Genomic DNA, 18,775 nt, shown 5'->3' with positions numbered 1-18,775 from the left:
ACGACATCATTTCAGGCACTGAACTTTAGAGTGTATCGATTTTATCACAAAATTTTTAAATAGATCTATTTTTGGCCGTATTTCTTCGGCTGTCTTCGACGGTCAATCATCGCCAGTAACTGATTATATTTTCTTATAAGATTGATTTTTCATGAAGCTCACTCGAAATCATTTAAAGGACTTAACAATAGCTCCAAGTTTTGATTATCACCACTCTTCAAACCGACTATTTGGGTGGAGTTATGTATAGTAATTGTATATGTTTGGTATGTAAGAGTCCCAAGTTATACTATTTGATTCTAACGGATGTAATTATATAAATGTCAAAGTAAAAATGAGTAGAACTTTTATAAAAAAGAATACTGAAATAATAACGTTTGGGGGGTCTCAGATTAATGAAGAATTATCGAGATGAATATAGAAAAATCGATTTGGTTTGGTGCAATTAACATCATCTGGATTTCAACCCTAAATTATTTGATTTATTGTGTACAAGTAGGAGAATCCATTTGTCTATATCCCATACATCTCGATAACAGTCGCCACCGTAATACTCGATCATTTTCACAACGGACTTAAACTTTATATTCTTCCACCAATTCAAAGGCCTTATGTCCAACTGAGCAGCAAGCCATTCTATATAACCAGACTGCACCAAATGACAACAATGAGACAGGCAATCAGACAGAGATCTGGTTTAATTAGTGACAACCTTATGAGTATGATGCTTGGGCCATCCATTGTTCTCCATCTCACGGTAAATTCTTCAACAGAATATGCCATTGCTTCTTGGGTCGGCAGCTCTAGCTTGCCTGACAAAACTCTCGCTATCCATTTCGCTTTTAATTCGATCAGCACAGCCGGCACCGCCTGATCAATTTACCATGTACAAACTTCCAACGGTGTTTAATCAATCTAAAATATTTCGGCTAGGTAAAAGCCAGAAGATGAATGAAGTTTTTAAAAAAAGTTTACCCTGGTATTCAGTCCAACAAAAGAAAGCCAAGGGGCTAAGCTTGGCGGAAATACATGTTTATACAATGGTTCAACACGATTGTCATCCACAGTTATTATCCCATTTGACCTAAGAAATGGGAAGCTGTATTTGTACCTGCAACAGATTTTTCCCCTCGGAGTAGTCCTTTTACGAGATCAAATTATTTCTCCTGTAAAATAAAAGAGTTGCGATATATTAGAAAATACCCGGTGCAATGAATTATGGCATCTACATCAACAATTGATCCATCCTGGAATGTCACTTCACCATCTTTATGTGCGCATTCAATCTGCAGAAAGTCAACAATCTATTAGGGGAAAAAGGGATTCAGAGTTTAATTTTGAACCTGCTTAATTAGATGATAGAATAATGATTTAGAGACCATTGACTGCTGCAAAGCATTAGCATAATTTTCCAGCCTTTTCAATTGGAAATTAGGTCCTCCAACAGCCTGATGAACTTGTTTGGCAAGCGGCGCGATCTCTCGTAGAATGTCGATGGCACTTGGTCCGTTTCCGATGAACACCACTATCTGTCAGCCAGAATCCAAAACCATTGCGGCAATTTATGTGCTCTCCGGGTTGAGATGTAAGGATTTGTGATGATGAAACTTTAAAATGTAAGTACTCTGTTTGCATAGTCCTGACCAACATGGTTTATTACCTTGTTTTCAAACTGTTGGGGAGTCCTGGCCAGTGTCTCTCCCTAAAACAAACATGTCAAATTGGTTTATTACTGATGTGGCTTGATGTTAACTTGACACTTAAATTAAAAAAAAATAATAAAATATTTACTAAATAAATAATTAGAAAAATTCCAAAAACTGACCAAATCCCTTAGTCTAACTGAAATAAATAATAAAATTTTATGAATTTATTCTAATCAACGTGTTTAATAAATAATTTAACATAATCCCTTAATCAACAGATGCAAAAGACTCAGTTTTGTTAGTAAAAAAAAGTCATCTGACTTCAAGAGTTAGGATGAACATCATATACAACTTCGAAGGTTAAATTGATGGAAAAAAAAAAACGATAATAACGAAAATGATAAATTAGATTTACTACATAAACAACAATAACTCTTAAATCTAATTTTTTTTTATGAAAGCAATAATCGGGGTGCCTTTTTTCCCCTAAGATCGACGTCTCCATCCAAATAATTGTGATTTTCTGTTCGAGATATTACAATAATATACCTAAAAATGAACTCAAAAAGCGACTCTAAATGGCCTTAAAATCCCTTCTTTGAAGCTTTAACTGATTTATAACATTAATAGGAATATTATCATATTATAGAACCTCGTTCTAACATCTTAAAAACAACAAACACTATTCAAGTAATCATTGACATTCTATCCAGGGGTGGAGCTCTGTAGGGCCTAAAGGGCCTCGGCCCTGTAATTTTTTTTAATGTTCAATAGACTTTTATCTAATAATATTTTAATTCATTTAAAAATAAGTATTTAAATGAAAAACATAAAAATTATTAGATATTTAATCAAACAGTGCTGAACTAAAGAATTATAATATAATGTTCTCAATTTTTACCCTCATAAAGTTTTAGATTAAATACATAATAAGTCGTTATTTTGAAATCAAATATCTTGTCCCTCGTAATATTTGATCCTGACTTTGTCCTTCCTTACAGATATTATATATCTATATTCGATCGAGAGCATTATATGTGAGAAGTGGGGGAATCCATCTCGTGCATCCATTTGTCAATATCCCATGCATCCCGATATCTGTTACCGTAATACGATATCATTTTCAGCACGGATTGATATGTTATGTTTCTCCACCAATTCAGAGGTCTTATGTTCAACTGAGCAGCGAGCCGTTCTATATATTCAAACTGCAACCAAATAACGATACCATAACAAAACAATAAGCAGATTGATAGATGAATAGATTATAGATAGATAGATTCGGTTGTTTAAGTGACAAACCTCGTTAAACATAAGATTATGAGTATGATGCCTTGGCCATCCCTTCTTCTCCATCTCACGGTAAAATTCTTCAACAGAACATGTCATTGCTTCTTGTGTCGGCAGCTGGAGCTTGCCTGATATAACTTTTGCCACCCATTTCGCTTGTAACTCTATCACTACAGCCGGCACTGCCTGATTTTAAAAAAGTTCATTTGTAAGATAAATGCCTAAAACCAGAAGTTTTGAATACACAGGACAAATTGAAAATCTGTGACGAGTTCAGTTCTTCCTAAATATTTCAAGACAAAAGTTTACCTTGTAATTTAATCCTACAAAAGAAAGCCAAGGGGCTAAGCCTGGTGGAAATACATGCTTATATAGAGGTCCAACACGATTATCCTCTACATTAACTATCCCATTCGACTTAAGAAATGGGAAATAGTATTTGTACCTGCAATAGAAAAAGGACCAAGTATCTTTAAAAAATTAAAGAATTTCTTCGATAAAGTAAAAGAGTTTGAATGTTTCAGGAAATACCCAGTGCAGTGAAGAATTACATCTGCATCAACACTTGATCCATCTTGGAATACAACTTTACCATCTTCATGTGCGCATTCAATCTGTATAAAGTCGAAATCTATTAGGGAAAACAGATGACGAGATTAATGTTTAATTTTAAACGTGATTTGATTAGACTATAAGTTGTTTAGAAACCATTGAATGTTGCCAAGCGTTATCATGTTTTTCTAGCTTTTTAAACTGGAAATTAGGTCCTCTAACAGCCTGGTGAACTTGTTTTGCAAGTGGGGCGATCTCGCTTAGAATGTCGGTGGCGCTTGGTCCGTTTCCGATGAGCACCACTATCTGTCAACCGAAGAACCCATATTCATTAAAGAAATTTGTGTGCTCTCTGGGTTGAGATGTAAGGATTTATGATGATGAAACTTTAAAATTACAAGTACTATTTTTGCACAGTTCAATACCTTGTTTTCAAACTGATCAGGAGTGCGATAGTTATGGCTATGCATTTGGAGTCCTGGCCAAATGTCTCTGCCTAAAACATGACAAAAAAGGATTTTAAATAGATACTAGAAAGAGAAAGGTCAATTACAAGTAAAAAGAGATACCTGAAAATTCTGCAATTTTTGGCTCCGATTTACCATTGCAAATAACCACAGCCTCAAACACCTCTTCATTCAATTCCCATTTTGACTCACCATCTCGAGTCCTAGACTCAACAACCCACTCGTGACTAGTCTCATCAACTCGCTCCACCCGAACCACATCATGTTCAAATCGAATCAGCTCCAGCAACCCAAAGTCCCTAGCAAAATCCTCGAGAAACCTGAGCACCTCTTCATGACCCGGAAAATGTCTCGGATCACCACCTTCTTTCTTCGTAAATGGATAGTCCAAGAATCCCATGACCTGCCTAGGGAGGTTAACTCTAAGGGACCTGTAAAGGCTACTATGAACTATTTCCCGATTCCGATCAAGACCCAACGGATCGGTCTCCACTCGTGGATCATAGAGCCAAGTGCCACCAACTTTGTTGGCCTTTTCAAATACTGTCACATGGTGACCTTCTCTTTTAAGCTCCCTGGCCGTGAGTAGACCAGCAATGCCACCGCCGATGACCGCTACCTTATAAGATTCTCCCATTTTCACCACTACAACCATCGAGCGCTTAACTCATCAGCGAATAGCGGCTGCGAGATTTCAATTGGCAAAGACACGAAACACACCTTTTATAGTCCGGGTCTTTTTTATTATTATTTAATTTTAATATATTATTATTATTATTATTATTATTGTTATTATGTTTATGTGTACTTATTATTAATATTAAATTACAACTTTTGCAGGCCACTTGTAGCCCAACATTATATTACATGCAAGCCCAAATTACAACAACCCAAGCAAGCCCAATATAATTGGCAGACCCAACCCAGTAGACAATATACTCAAGACCCATTAATTTTAGGGTTTTGAAACCCTAAACCGAAGCTCAGCCATTTGGCCTTCCAGCTCCCAGCCGTCGCTTCTTCGTCAGCCGCCGCCAACTCTTTAGCCTCCCGAGCCCGGGAGCCACCGTCATGTGTTTCCCGAGCCATTGTCGTGCCATTTCAAGCCGCGTCCATCACCAACAGTGACAAATGCATTCATCAGTCACCAAATCAATTCAAGTCAGAGAAAAAAAAGGAAATAAGGACAAAAGATCCCGAGGAAAATTATGTCCACAAATTTAGGGCACTCAAGCCCTATTTCCTCGGGCAGCAAACAAATCTATCAAACAACCATCAACCAATCATGGAAGCAAGATAAAAAAGAGGAAGAGTGAGACAATTGAGAAGAAGCTGGAAAGGAGAAAAAAAAAAGAAACAAAAATAGACAACAAAGAGAGAAATAAGGGGAGAAGCCTTTACCTTCGTTGTAGGAGCGTCGGTAAGCCCACGAGTCATCAGAGCTCGGTTTTTTTTAAAGGTAACGACTTGGATCTACAGTCCTAGAGGTGTTTTTAGGCTAAGCTAGGTTAAGGGTAAAAGGAGGAACATTTTGAGGGAGGTTGGGTACCTCCGGCCACCGTGCGCCGCCGTATCGGCCGTCGTGGGAGCCTCCGACCACCGTGTCAAACTCTTTTCAGAGGAGAGAGTTGAGAGAATTCTGATTCTCTCTCTCTCCTCTCTCGTTTTGAAGAGAACAAATGAAAGATGATGGCCATTTTGGCCTTTAAATTAAATATATATACTAAATGCATAACGACGTCGTTCTGGGGGACCTTCTGCGTGTTTTTGGAGTGTGGGTTAACTACACGTTAGGTCTCTCCTGGTTTGTAACATCTCGTTGTAGCCATTAATGAAATTTCATAATATTTTATTTTGGGCATTTATATTTTCCTTTTTATATTTTAGTCCTTACTTCTTTGTATTTTACCATTTGCGTGAATTTTCTAATTTGGTTGTGATATTTATGCATATTTCATTTTAGTCCCTGATTTCATATACTGTGTATTGTTTGTGATATTTGAATCTGGACACCATGTTTGTAAAGGTTCCATTTTAGTCACTAATGCAAGTTTCGATTTCAAGTTTTGAGTTTTAAATTTCATCATTCTTTCATTTTGATTACTGAATAAAATTCCAGATCATTTTATTTCGAGCCTTTTAATTTTTAATGATTTCATTTCAGTCATTAATTTGCATATTATGTTTACTGATATTATAATTTGGTCATGATATTTATATTTATTTCATTTTAGTCATTGTTTCAGTTTATTGTGCATTTTTCTTTGATATTCGGATTTGGTCATGAAATTTGCAAATGTTATATTTTAGTCACTGTTTGATATTTGGTTTAATTGCTTTGAGCCCTTTAAATTTCTATTTTATTTATTTTAGACCCTTAAGTTTCTATTTTTACTGTTTTAGCCATTTAAGTTTATGTTTGGGTCATATTAGTCCTTTAAATTCCTATTTGTACTATTTTGGTCCTTTGAGCTTATGGGTTTGATATTTTGGTTTTCTTATAATTTCAAATATTTACTTTTTGGTTTATTTGTATTTTGGTCTTTAATATTTATTTGTTTTCATTTCAATCCTCTATGTATGTACTATGTTTTGTATTTATTTGTACCATGTGTAATTAAATATACTTAATTTTGTTTGATGTAAATATTTATTACGCATATTTATATTTGTATTTATTTCCATTATGTTTCTTTATCTAGTATATGTTATTCAAAATTTTCAAGAACGTATTTGTAGAACGGGCGTAGAAAGTATTACTTGATCGAAATTGTACAATCTAATACGACGTTTGAACTAAATGGAACTTGAAATAAATCAAATTTAGTTTGTTAATTGTTAAGTCGTTTTTATTGTACACTGAACAATGCAAGTTATGTATTTTATTTTTTCCGCAACTGTCAATTTGCCATTTATATTTGATATGCATCTTTTACATATTTGACGATAGAATATTCTTTAACAATGAAAAATAGTTGAAATAACTTTCCCGACGGAGGATTGCTAATTTCAAGGTTTTTTTTGAATTAAAGGATTCTCTTTAAATAGTATATTCGAAGCAAATTAATGTTCGATAAATGGATAGTAATTTAACTTTATATTCGATTTATAATTTTCAATAAATACGACAACGTGTAAGCGACACAGTACCAGTTTTGAGCGATGTGGGGTGTTAATCATTCCCCACGTGTAATCGACTCCCGAACACATTTTAAAGTAATCTTTGTAAACGCATACCATTTTTGTCTTAAAAAATGATTTTTATTAAAATTATTTTTAAAAGACGTTTTTGGGTATTTGACCTACCTAACCCAAAGGTCGATGGTGACTCCCTTTCAATTTAAATCAAATTAATTCCAAATCACCAAATTTTCCAAATTAAAGTGATAATCGTTTTTTAAAATAATATTTATTTGTTTTACGAAAAATGGTTATTACACCTTTTGTTATAAAAAAATATAAATTAATTCTGAAATATATTCATATTTATTATCTATTGATTCACTCACTTCTAAATCATTTAATTTATTCCTCACACTATGCTCCTTCACTATTACTTGTTTTCGAAACCTTAATTTTCAAAACACTTCAACAACGAATTAGAATTATATTATAATAAACTAATAATTGAACGTTTAAGTATGAAAATTTTAATGTATAAAATAACATTACTGATGTATTTTAATTTTTAAAATAAACTAGTTAATTTATAGTATGTGAATATAATAATTAATTTTAAAATAGTGATATCTTTTATTTTATTTAAATTAAGGTGATTACAAAGTAGTATTTGTTATAAATATTCTTAATTATTTGATAATGAATACTCAATTCACCCAGTTACAACTGTTGATGCTCTAATCCATGATCTCTAAGAACAACAATGATTTATTTTAACTACTGAGGTAAGTTGATTCGTGATGATTTATTTTTAAAGTTGAAATAAGAATATAAGTATATTAATATAAAATAATTATCTTATCTTATCTTTACTCTATTTATTATATTAAAATATATTGTATCTTGTCTTTATTATTCTATTAAAATAAAAGAATACAAAAAAGTGATAAAAGATAAACTAAAATATAAAAGTGATGGAGACCACCGGCAAGATTTATTGGTATTAGGTTGTCACCCACCATAGTAGGCAGTTTATTAATTGTCATTATACATTGAACAATATATATCAGTGAATGATTTTTGATACAGTACTAAAACCGATTTGGTTATTATCAGCAATCAACGAAGAGATTTCCTCTAATATATTTCTTCTATTGATGATGTGATTTTTATAACATCACTCTATTTGAAAATAACTTGAACTGATTTGATTTAATCTGAATCCGATCTAGATTTGGTGTCAAATCAACCTGAATTGACATGTATTCAATTTTACCCGACATGTCAAGATCCGATTGAAACCTGACCGATTACCTGATTTTACAGCCCTAATTAACATCCAATGATAAAAACTTCAAATAACAAGAAGACAAGATCGACCATATGATGCAATATTCAGCTGAATTTTGTAACAAAAAAAATATTCAGCTGAATTTAAGGATCATGTCTTATATTTAGTACGCAAGCATTAATGGGATTCATAAGCTTGATTTATGGTGTGTGTGAAGGATTCCATTTGTTGTATCCATTTATCAACATCATGTATCCCGAAAATGGGAACCGTGATTTGATCTTGCTTTGAACAGGCTCCATAATGTTATTTCCTTCAACAGTTTCGGGAGACTTATGCCTGACCGAGCAGCAAGCCAAGTTTTATATTCAAACTGCGTACCACACAACAACGAAGCCAATAAGTAGAGAGAAAAAGTGGAACGGAGAAATTTGTAGAGCGGTAGATGAGACGAGACTGCTCGTAAGTAATTCGAGTTCGATTCAATCAAAGTTCAGTCAACACTCAAATTAAATGGACTCATACCCAACTCAAAACACTCGTAAGTTTTCGAGTCGAACTTAGTTTTGAACTTTTTGAGTTGAGTCGAACCCAGCAATATTCGAACTCGACTCGGCTCGTTTACAACATGCATTTCAAAGTTTTTTTTTTATTTCAAGCGTTTAAGTTATGTGCAAAAAATACAGAAAAAGGAATATCATGGACATTTGATAACCGTTCAAATCCTTTGAACTACACCGGTGATTACTTGACACTAATACTTCCGGTTAAATGTGATCCTGTAAGATAGAAAAAAGCATATCTCCTCGAAATGTAGCTTATTCTGGTTGAGAAGACCAGAAATAATGTCTTCCTACCAAATGATACAGGGTCAATTTAGGAATACAGAACAGAACTTTGCATATAAAGGGTCAAACGTGTAGATATACATTGACATGCAACAACATTATTTATGGTATTCGGAAGAATCTATTTCCTGTATCCATTTGTCAATGTCCCATATGTCCCTATAATTTTCACCATACTGTAAAATCCCTTCTACGACACCGTTATTTCTTTCCACATTTTCAGGGGGTTTATGTTCAACCGAGCAGCAACCCAACTTACATATGCAACCTCCTCCATCATAAGGCTATGAGTACGACGCTTTGGCACTCCGGCCTTCTCCATCACACTGTAATGTTCTTCAACAGAAGCTGCCATCGCTTCTTCAGACGCCAGCTCTACCCAGGGACGGATACATGATTTTATGTTAGAGGGGCAAACTTAAACTTAAGGGGTGAACTAAAATTCTAAAGAGGGACGGATACATGATTTTATGTTAGAGGGGCAAACTTAAACTTAAGGGGTGAACTAAAATTCTAAAGGGCAAAATAAATTTTCAATAGGAAATACATAGAAAAAATTTAAAATATATGGTAATTTTAAACTTTTTTGACAAAATTTTTGCCACCCATCTCGCTTTTAATTCCATCACCCTAAACACTAGCCTGCATTAATGTGCAAACATTTATTTCCAACGTCAAAACTTCACGACTATAAATAAACCAGCATTTGAACTTGAATCTGCAATTTCTAGTTCATCGAAATATTCGAATCAAATGGAAGGAAAAAAAAAGTTTACCCTGTTATTTAGTCCCACAAAAGAGAGCCAAGGAGCTAAGCTTGGTGGAAATACATGTTTATACATAGGTCCAACACGATTGTCGTCCACAGTAACTATCCCACTTGACTTGAGAAATGGGTAATGGTATTTGTACCTGCAATAAACTCAAATGATTGACATGCTTATTTAAATCTAGAAGAACAAAAGGTTTAAAGTAGAATACCCAGTACAATGAATAATGACATCTGCATCAACAATCGGACCATCTTGGAATACTACCTTACCATCTTTCTGTGCACATTCGATCTGCAGAAAATAGTCAGTCTATTGTGGGGGATAGCTTAAAGGTAAACTCTAAACCAACTTCATTGATAAAATGTAAAACAAACCATTGAATGTTGCCAAGCGTTATCATAATTTTCCACCCTTGTTATCTGAAAAGTAGGTGTTCTAACAGCCAAATGAACTTGTTTTGCAAGAGGGGAGATCTCTTTCAAAATGTCAACTGCACTTGGTCCGTTCCCAATGGGAATCACTATCTGTCAACCATAAGCCACAAACATTATAGCAATTATATTGTCATGGCTACGTAAATATGCAATTGTAAATGATTCAGTACCTTGTTTTCAAACTCTTCAGGTGTACGATAGTTATGGCTATGCATTTGTAATCCTGGCCAAGTATCTCTGCCTAAAATATAACAAAAATGATCATATCTATTAGCAACTGGCAATTAATGGAGCTAAAATGCATATTTGTTCCATATAATCTTTAGCAGGTTCTTTACCAGGAATTTCTGCAACGTTTGGCTCCGATTCATTATCATTACATATAACTACAGTCGAATTTAAATAGCATTCGGAGTCGCGTTTTCTGTCGCGTTTATCACGTGAGAGTGGGACGACCCAAACATGATTTTTGTTTTTTTACTTCAAAATTTCGAGAAGCTCTCCAATTCTCCCAACTCTCACTTAACTTTCCCTTTTTGAGAGAGAATTCCATTGAGCGTCCTCTTCCCAGCTTGTCTTGATCTAGAGGTTTTTTTCTAATCCTTCTAAACTTAGATCTAGGGATTTTTTTTCTAGACAATTAATCAAAAAACCTTTGCTTTTCTTGATTTTTTACTTTGTCAAATGGAAGCAAAAGCTTGTTTGTTCATGGCCTGCTCAACTTCTTCTCGGCTTGTTCCCTTCCCGATTTGTCTCTTTCCCGGTTTGATCCCTTGGTGAATGGTGAGTCTTGCTTGATATGCTCAATTGCTCTCTGTTTTTTTTTCCAGTTTACAGAGGTTTTTTTATAATGATTGTTTGAAATTTGGTTGATGTGCTGCCGGTTCAATTCATCAACACCATTTAAATTGAGTTTGGAATTTTAGATTTCTATCTTTTGTACTAGTTTTACAGATTTTTTGTTTTTCTTCTTTCTTTTCAATTAGCTTTTGCGGCCATTTTTTGCTTTTGCAGAGTGTAGACTGCAAAGAATATATTCATTGCGATTTTGGATGAAAATTTCATCTTTTTAAGTTTTTTTTTTTAAGTAACGGTTGAATAACGTTCCGTTATCGATGTTATTTACCGTTAAACACTAAATTACGGCTGTGACAGACCACTATTATTGTGATTCTGTTACCTATCGTAATTTTCACGAAAATCAATTTCAGACGGTGATGTTACGCGAAATAACAGCTGCTATTACGGTTGCATTACGCTATTTGAATCCCTAACTATAGCCTTAAACTCCTCCTCCTTTGATTCCCATTTCGACTCAGTTTTTCGGTCCTGGACTCAACAACCCACTCGTGACTCGCCTCATCAACTAGCTCCACCCAAATGACTTCATGTCCAAATAGAGTCAGCTCCATCAGCCCAAAGTCCTGAGCAAAATCCTCAATAAACCTGTGCATCTCTTCATGACCCAGAAAAGTCCTCGGATCCCCTTCTTCTTTCTTCACAAATGGATAGTCCAAGAAGCTCATGGCCTGCCTAGGAAGGTTAGCTCGAAGGGATTTGCACAGGCTACTATGAACTATTTCTCGATTCGGGTCAAGACCCAACGGGTCGACTCCACCCTTGGAGTGTAGAGCCAAATACCACCAACTTTGTTGGCCTTTTAAAAAACAGTAACATGGTGACCTGCTCTTTGAAGCTCCCTGGCTGTAAGAAGGCCTGCAGTGTCAGCTCCGATGACCGCTACCTTATAAAATTCTCCCATTTTCGCACTATAGCGAAGGCATACCATTTTTCGTTTTTATATAAAAGCACAGCCTGGCAAATTTGATGAAGCCAACTTTCAACTTCACTCTGTCATAATATAGTATTTGTTAGCATCGTTTATATTGTCAGAAGTCAGAGTGGCATTTACATCATTATGTGATATAGTTACGTGTTTTGCGTTTGTAGATAATTTTTCACATCTATTGACTTTGATTTATGATTTTTCGGTGGTCTTTCAGTAGTTTTATCCCTTTTTGTGGTTCGTTTGTTGATTATGTAAGAATTGTTTCTATCTTTATTTTGTTCGAGCATTGGTTATATTTTTTTAACATTTTTCTTTTATGATCCTTATGTGATATATGTGACTAGTTTTTGTGTAAATGATTATAGGAAAAATGTCCTAATTATAATTTAATTTACGTTTACGGTTATACTCGTAGATCGTCATTGTAATTTTAGATATTTTTTATTTTTAATAAAACTAGTGGCTTTCTATAAAAAAATCTTAAATATGTCAATAGGTCAATAGGATTTATTATTAATAAAAATGAGTGTTAAATTGATATTATTTAAAGTTCAGAGGTAAAATTAAGAATAAATCCTATTGCTTGACAAAAATAAATGAATCCTATAACAAAAATGAGAAGAAATCATTTTTTAATGTGCCATGTTGATTGAAGAATTAATAAGAGTTAATGGTTCCAATATTGGATTATAATAAATATCGGATAGGATCAGGGCAAGATTTTAAAAAAAATCGGGTCAGAGTTTGTAGAGATTATATTCATGTCAGATTTTAAAGTGAAAATATCAAACTCGACTTGACTCAAAAACAATATAATTTTACGTTATATATTAAGAGATAATTGCAATAAGACCCCTCTATACATTTTTTTCACTTAAATTTCTATTTTTTTATTAAATAATAGTACTATTTTTATAAATATTTTATTTAGGGTCGAGTTGGGTTTCAGTTTTATCTCAAGAGGGTGGATCATATTTATTTTGGGTAAGGTGTATAAATTTTTAGTCGGATCCAGATTAGATGGAAGATATATAATTTACGGGTAGATGATAAAAAACCCGAGCCATGACCACACCCAACAGATCGACAATCTGATGCAATATTCAACTGAATTTAAGACCATCTCTTCTTATATAGTGAAGGGAAACATGTCTTATTCTCAAACAAGTGCATATATCTAAATTTGTACGCAAGCATTAATGGAATTCATAAGCTTGATCTATGGTGTGTGGAAGATTCCATTTGTTTTATCCATTTATCAACTTCCCATGTATCCCGATAATTGGAACCGTTGTCTGATCTTGCTTTCAAGAGGTTGCATAATGTTATTTCCTTCAACAATTTCGGGAGACTTATGTCCGACTGAGGAGCAAGCCAAGCTTTGTATTCAAACTGCGCACCACACAACAACAAAGCCAATAAGTAGAGAGGAAAATAGAGACGGGCAGATTCGGTTGTGGGAACTGGAAAACCTCGTCATGCTCAAGATTATGCGTATAATGTTTGGGCCATCCCTTCTTCTCCAACTGAATGTAATGCTGTTGGACACAATCTGTCATCTCTTCTGGTGTCGGTAGCTTTAATTTTCCGCGCAAAACTTTTGCTATCCATTTCGCTTGTAATTCTATCATCGTACAGGGGAGTGCCTGAACCCAGAAAGATCAAATAAAGTTTAAGGAAACAGTGATAGTTGACTCATGCAATCAGGTCTAGAATCGCAATTTCTTGTCTTAAAGTTTACCTTAAAAGGTAGTCCAACAAAAGAAAGCCAAGGCGATAAGCTTGGTGGAAATACATGTTTATACAATGGTCCAACACGATTGTCTTCCACAGTTACTATCCCATTTGACCTAAGAAATGGGAATCTGTATTTATACCTGCAAGAGATTTTTCCCCCTTAGAGGGATGAAAGAAGAAAGAATTTAAGAGATGGATTTTTTTTTGTTCAATAAAAAATACCCAGTGCAATGAATAATGATGTCTGCATCAACAATTGATCCATCTTCAAATACTATTTTGCCATCTTTATGTGCACATCTAATCTGCATAAAAGTGACAATCTTTCAAGGAAAAAGCAACCTATTTAGAAGTTAAGAAATTAATTGATAAAATGATTAAGAAACCATGGGATGCTGCCAAGCGTTATTAAGATTTTCCAGCCTTTTCAACTGGATATTAGGTCCTCTAATGGCCTGATGAACTTGTTTTGCAGGAGTGGCGATCTCTTTCAGAATGTCAGCGGCACTTGGCCCGTTCCCGATCAGCACCACTATCTGTCGTCCATAACCCATAACTGTTTTAGCAACTTGTAAAGTTTGAAAATTTTCTAGTATGTTTTTCGATTCATACCTTATTTTCAAAGTGTTCAGGAATCCGATAATTATGGCTATGCAATTGTAGTCCTGGCCAAGTATCTCTCCCTAAAAACATTGCTTATGCAACTGTTCATACTGTATAGTATGAATAATATGCAATATATGTATTAGAAGTGAATGAAATACCTGAAAATTCTGCAATTTTTGGCTCCGTGGATTTACCATTGCAAATAACCACAGCCTCAAACACCTCTTCATTCAATTCCCATTTTGACTCACCATCTCGAGTCCTAGACTCAACAACCCACTCGTGACTAGTCTCATCAACTCGCTCCACCCGAACCACATCATGTTCAAATCGAATCAGCTCCAGCAACCCAAAGTCCCTAGCAAAATCCTCGAGAAACCTGAGCACCTCTTCATGACCCGGAAAATGTCTCGGATCACCACCTTCTTTCTTCGTAAATGGATAGTCCAAGAATCCCATGACCTGCCTAGGGAGGTTAACTCTAAGAGACCTGTAAAGGCTACTATGAACAATTTCCCGATTCCGATCAAGACCCAACTGGTCGGTCTCCACTCGTGGATCATAGAGCCAAGTGCCACCAACTTTGTTGGCCTTTTCAAATACTGTCACATGGTGACCTTCTCTTTTAAGCTCCCTGGCCGTGAGTAGACCAGCAATGCCACCGCCGATGACCGCTACCTTATAAGATTCTCCCATTTTCACCACTATAACGATCTCAATTGTCCACGACCAGTTAAATGATCGGTGCTGGTAAAAAGCCTTAAATTAAGTTGCCTTCTACCCCACTCAATGCAAAGATAATTTATTACACTATCGTCAAAGATATAGAATACTATTTATATTGTTGTCAATGAGGTTTGATACGATTTCAACAGCTTTGTTTATCCAAGAAAATGCTACCACTATTAATTTTGAAATACATCAGTTGTTTTCTTTAGCCTAATTCCAAAACCATTCTCTGTTTGTAACTACTATTTAATTCCAAACTTGGTGGACTAAGCATCAATCTCAATGATTTTGTCGGCTTCAGTGGCTCAGCGGCCGAAATCAAATTTTAATCCAAGTTGACATAAAACTAACACCCAATTATTATAGTAGAAATGCACGAACAATTGGAAAATTTCGTCATTCTCATTCATCACTCCTTAATTTGCAAATATATTGTATATAAAAGTAAACAAATTAATTATAAACTAATCAACTTTTAACATTTCATCTTCAACATTCTCTTTCAAGTTTGACGATCAAAATATTTCTTTTTTACAAATCCTAATTATAATCTCAATCCTATATAGAGGGGAAGGGGACTTTAGGAGAAAGAAGGAGATGCTCTTAGTGGATTTAGAACTTATGATCACAAGTAACCGACTAAATATTCATGATATTGAATTCTGAATGCTTTTGTTATAATGTCTACTAATTATTTTGTTTCTAAAATATACTCGGTTTGTATGAGATTTTTTTTTGGATAAAATGATATTTATATCGGTATATTAAATGTGCTCATAAAACAATGAATTTACTATTATCTACAAAGTTATTTTATTGTCACAAGACAATTTCATAATTTAACCTCAAACCCTTGCAGGTTTTTTTTTGGATAAATAGATAAATATCATTTTAATAGATAAATAGATAGTACCATCACGATAATCAAATAGATAAATAGATAGATAGACCTAGAGAAATATAAATTTAATTATTTAAGTACCAACCCCGTTATGATGAGGATTAAGAATAGGTATCGGCCATCCGTTCTTCTCCATCTCACGCTGAAGTTCAATAGAATGCATCATTTCGTCTTGGGTTGGTAGCTGTAGCTTGCGTGATAAAACTTTTGCCACCCGTTTCGCTTGTAATTCCAACACCGGACCCGGCAGTCCTGGTTTCGTAACCATCTATTCAATACTTCCATTAAGCAAAAACCTCAGAGCTTTCTAAATATTCTCATAAAACGGAAGACAAAAGTTTACCCTGTAGTTTGGTCCCACAAAAGAAAGCCAAGGGGATAAACTGGTGGAAATACATGTTTATAACGATTGATGTCGTCCACATTTACTATCCCATTTGACCTAAGAAACGGGAAATGGTTTTTGTACTGCAGTAGTTTATAATGGCATCTGCATCGACAATTGATTCATCTTGGAATACCACCTTACCATCTCTATGAACACATAGAATAAAATAAAAATGACCAGCTTTAAAGTTCCGTCTTTAAAGCAACTTAACTAATTGGCAAAATGAATAACAAACCATCGAGTGTTGCCAAACGTTGTCATGATTTTCCAGTTTTTTCAACTGAAAACCAGGTCCTCTAATAGCTTGATGAACTTCTTTTGCGACAGGGGCGAGCTCTTTCAGAATGTCAATGGCACTTGGTCCATTCCCAATGAGCACCACAAGCTGTCAGAACCCCCAATTACTACAACAATTTATATGTTCCTTGGATCGAGATGTAAGGATTTATGACATTAAAGATCACAAACAATCACTATGTTTGCAGATTAGTGTAGAAGATTGCAGGGTAATTGTAATCAACAACAAGTTCTGATTGTTAATGGTTTTAATACCTTGTTTTTAAATTGTTCAGGAGTCCGATAATTATGGCTATGCATTTGCACCTAATACATGACCAAAATGGTTTTACGTATTAACTAGAAACAGAGAGATTATAACGAGGCATAAAGAAATGGAGTCAATGCAGTCTCCAAATTGACATAAATAAAATACCTGAAAATTCTGCAATGCTTGGCTGTGTGTTTACCATTGCAAATAATCACAGCCTCAAACACTTCCTCTTTAAATTCCCATCTTGACTCTCTATCTCGAGTCCTAGACTCAACAATCCATTAGTGACTCCTCATCAACTCGCTCCACCCGAACAACTTCATGCTCAAATCGAATCAACCCAAAGTCCCGAGCAAAATCCTGGAGAAACCTGAGCACTTCTTCATGACTCGGAAAATGTCTCGGATCCCCACCTTCTTTCGCCACAAATGGATAGTCCGAGAATCCCATGATCTGCCTAGGAAGGTCAACTGTAAGGGATCTGTAAATGCTACTATAAACTATTTCCCGATTCAGGTCAAGGCCTAATAGAGCAGTCTCCACCCTTGAGTCATAGAGCCATGTGCCACCAACATTGTTGGCCTTCTCAAAGACGGTGACTCGATGGCCTTCTCTTTGAAGCTCCCTGGCCGTGACTAGCCCTGCAAAGCCAGCACTGACGACCATACTTTATAAGCTTCTCCCATTTTCAGCACATAACGATCTCAATTGTCGACGATGTGCTAAATGATTGATGCTTGTAAAGAGCCTTAAACACATAGAGTACTTTTTATTTTGCCAAATACTATTTTAATCTAAAGTTTTTGTGCTAAGCATTAATCTCAATGACTTTGTCGGCTTCAGAGGCACAACATTGTTGGCCTTTTCAATTACAAATAAAGTCCCAAGCCCAAACAACAAAACCTGCTTGCCTTATCCATCATATTACAATACATAATCAGCCATCAGATCAGCCCACTGCCTCTAACCTAACACCAACTAGACCAAATTTCACACCCATCCAGGACCAAGATTCACTGGCCTTCAAGGACTTTAAAGCAAAGTATTTTCCGAATGCTGATCTCTTGGATGCCACAATCAGGGAAAGAGCTTTTTATGCTTAGACAAGTATATACAAGGCGAAAGAGGCTCTAAAAGAGCTTTTTAAAGCAAAAATGTTCCTTGATAATTGGGGAGATACCTTGCTAGTTAGTTGGTCATGCACTTATCGATATAACGTGGATGCACCCTTCAAATGTGCTGATTTCATGATCCCTAATTCTTTGAAATGGGATGTGAAGAAAATTCAACAGGTCCTCACTCATGAAGACACCAACAAAGTCCTCTCAACTCTTATCGCTCCATCCCACGAGGACAAGATGATTTGGAGTCACCATAACACCTGTTGTTATTCAGCAAAGTCTAGGTATATCTGGCTCCTTTTGAAGAAGGGTACCCCGTTGAACAAGGAAGAATTTGGAAAATTCTCAGCAAGCTACCAACCTTACCAAAAATCCAAATTTTTGGGTGGAGAGTGTGCCATGAGGCGCTCCCGACCGGGGAAAAGAATGAAGAATGCAGGGATTTCTGAGGGGTTATGCCCAATGTGTGGTATTGAGACTGAAACTCTGATGCTCTTGAGGATTGACCAAAATCAAAAATAGTCCAGCAAACC

General features: G+C 35.2%; 4 protein-coding genes and 1 pseudogene across 4 annotated transcripts; all 5 read right to left on the bottom strand.

Annotated features, from left to right (window-relative positions):
- Positions 1–451: 451 nt before the first annotated feature.
- On the bottom strand, positions 452–2,553 carry LOC120208487 (annotated as a pseudogene).
- LOC120208416 (flavin-containing monooxygenase FMO GS-OX-like 3) lies at positions 2,552–4,632 on the bottom strand. Its single transcript, XM_039207704.1, has 7 exons — positions 4,058–4,632; positions 3,914–3,984; positions 3,645–3,794; positions 3,468–3,550; positions 3,246–3,381; positions 2,949–3,122; positions 2,552–2,854 (listed from the first exon to the last, which is right to left on the bottom strand). The coding sequence occupies exons 1-7, from the start codon at positions 4,608–4,610 to the stop codon at positions 2,678–2,680; spliced, it is 1,344 nt and encodes a 447-aa protein (XP_039063635.1). The 5' UTR covers positions 4,611–4,632; the 3' UTR covers positions 2,552–2,677.
- Positions 4,633–9,844: 5,212 nt separating this feature from the next.
- Positions 9,845–11,947, bottom strand: LOC120208486 (flavin-containing monooxygenase FMO GS-OX-like 3). Its single transcript, XM_039207759.1, has 6 exons — positions 11,710–11,947; positions 10,592–10,662; positions 10,362–10,511; positions 10,196–10,278; positions 9,991–10,126; positions 9,845–9,856 (listed from the first exon to the last, which is right to left on the bottom strand). Exons 1-6 carry the CDS (start codon positions 11,945–11,947, stop codon positions 9,845–9,847), a joined length of 690 nt encoding a protein of 229 aa, XP_039063690.1.
- Positions 11,948–13,410: 1,463 nt separating this feature from the next.
- LOC120208417 (flavin-containing monooxygenase FMO GS-OX-like 3) lies at positions 13,411–15,272 on the bottom strand. The gene is made up of 7 exons (XM_039207705.1): positions 14,712–15,272; positions 14,560–14,630; positions 14,334–14,483; positions 14,170–14,252; positions 13,952–14,087; positions 13,683–13,856; positions 13,411–13,602 (listed from the first exon to the last, which is right to left on the bottom strand). Exons 1-7 carry the CDS (start codon positions 15,247–15,249, stop codon positions 13,417–13,419), a joined length of 1,338 nt encoding a protein of 445 aa, XP_039063636.1. The 5' UTR covers positions 15,250–15,272; the 3' UTR covers positions 13,411–13,416.
- A 2,050-nt stretch (positions 15,273–17,322) lies between these two features.
- On the bottom strand, positions 17,323–17,827 carry LOC120208422 (putative flavin-containing monooxygenase FMO GS-OX-like 11). The gene has a single exon (XM_039207707.1). The coding sequence runs from the start codon at positions 17,785–17,787 to the stop codon at positions 17,392–17,394; it is 396 nt and encodes a 131-aa protein (XP_039063638.1). The 5' UTR covers positions 17,788–17,827; the 3' UTR covers positions 17,323–17,391.
- Between the last annotated feature and the right edge of the window lie 948 nt (positions 17,828–18,775).

Source organism: Hibiscus syriacus, unplaced genomic scaffold (assembly GCF_006381635.1).
Source record: "Hibiscus syriacus cultivar Baekdansim isolate YM2019G1 unplaced genomic scaffold, ASM638163v2 tig00016563_pilon, whole genome shotgun sequence".
In the NCBI taxonomy this organism is placed as follows: Eukaryota; Viridiplantae; Streptophyta; class Magnoliopsida; order Malvales; family Malvaceae; genus Hibiscus; species Hibiscus syriacus.
This window is presented reverse-complemented; position numbering and strand designations above follow the sequence as displayed.

Bases quoted from the DNA above. Each gene is read 5' to 3' on its own strand.
- LOC120208416 (XM_039207704.1), bottom strand. From the start codon at position 4,610: ATGGTTGTAGTGGTGAAAATGGGAGAATCTTATAAGGTAGCGGTCATC. The intron at 3,985-4,057 runs GTATCTCTTTTT...GTCATGTTTTAG, and splicing joins AAAAATTGCAGAATTTTCAG to GCAGAGACATTTGGCCAGGA. The intron at 3,551-3,644 runs GTTTCTAAACAA...GACTTTATACAG, and splicing joins ACGCTTGGCAACATTCAATG to ATTGAATGCGCACATGAAGA.
- LOC120208486 (XM_039207759.1), bottom strand. From the start codon at position 11,947: ATGAGCTTCTTGGACTATCCATTTGTGAAGAAAGAAGAAGGGGATCCG. The intron at 10,663-11,709 runs GTTTAAGGCTAT...GTTATATTTTAG, and splicing joins TGGGAATCAAAGGAGGAGGA to GCAGAGATACTTGGCCAGGA. The intron at 10,279-10,361 runs GTTTGTTTTACA...TATTTTCTGCAG, and splicing joins ACGCTTGGCAACATTCAATG to ATCGAATGTGCACAGAAAGA.
- LOC120208417 (XM_039207705.1), bottom strand. From the start codon at position 15,249: ATGGGAGAATCTTATAAGGTAGCGGTCATCGGCGGTGGCATTGCTGGT. The intron at 13,857-13,951 runs GTAAACTTTAAG...TTCTGGGTTCAG, and splicing joins TTGTTGGACTACCTTTTAAG to GCACTCCCCTGTACGATGAT. The intron at 13,603-13,682 runs GTTTTCCAGTTC...TGTGGTGCGCAG, and splicing joins ATAATCTTGAGCATGACGAG to TTTGAATACAAAGCTTGGCT.
- LOC120208422 (XM_039207707.1), bottom strand. From the start codon at position 17,787: ATGGTCGTCAGTGCTGGCTTTGCAGGGCTAGTCACGGCCAGGGAGCTT.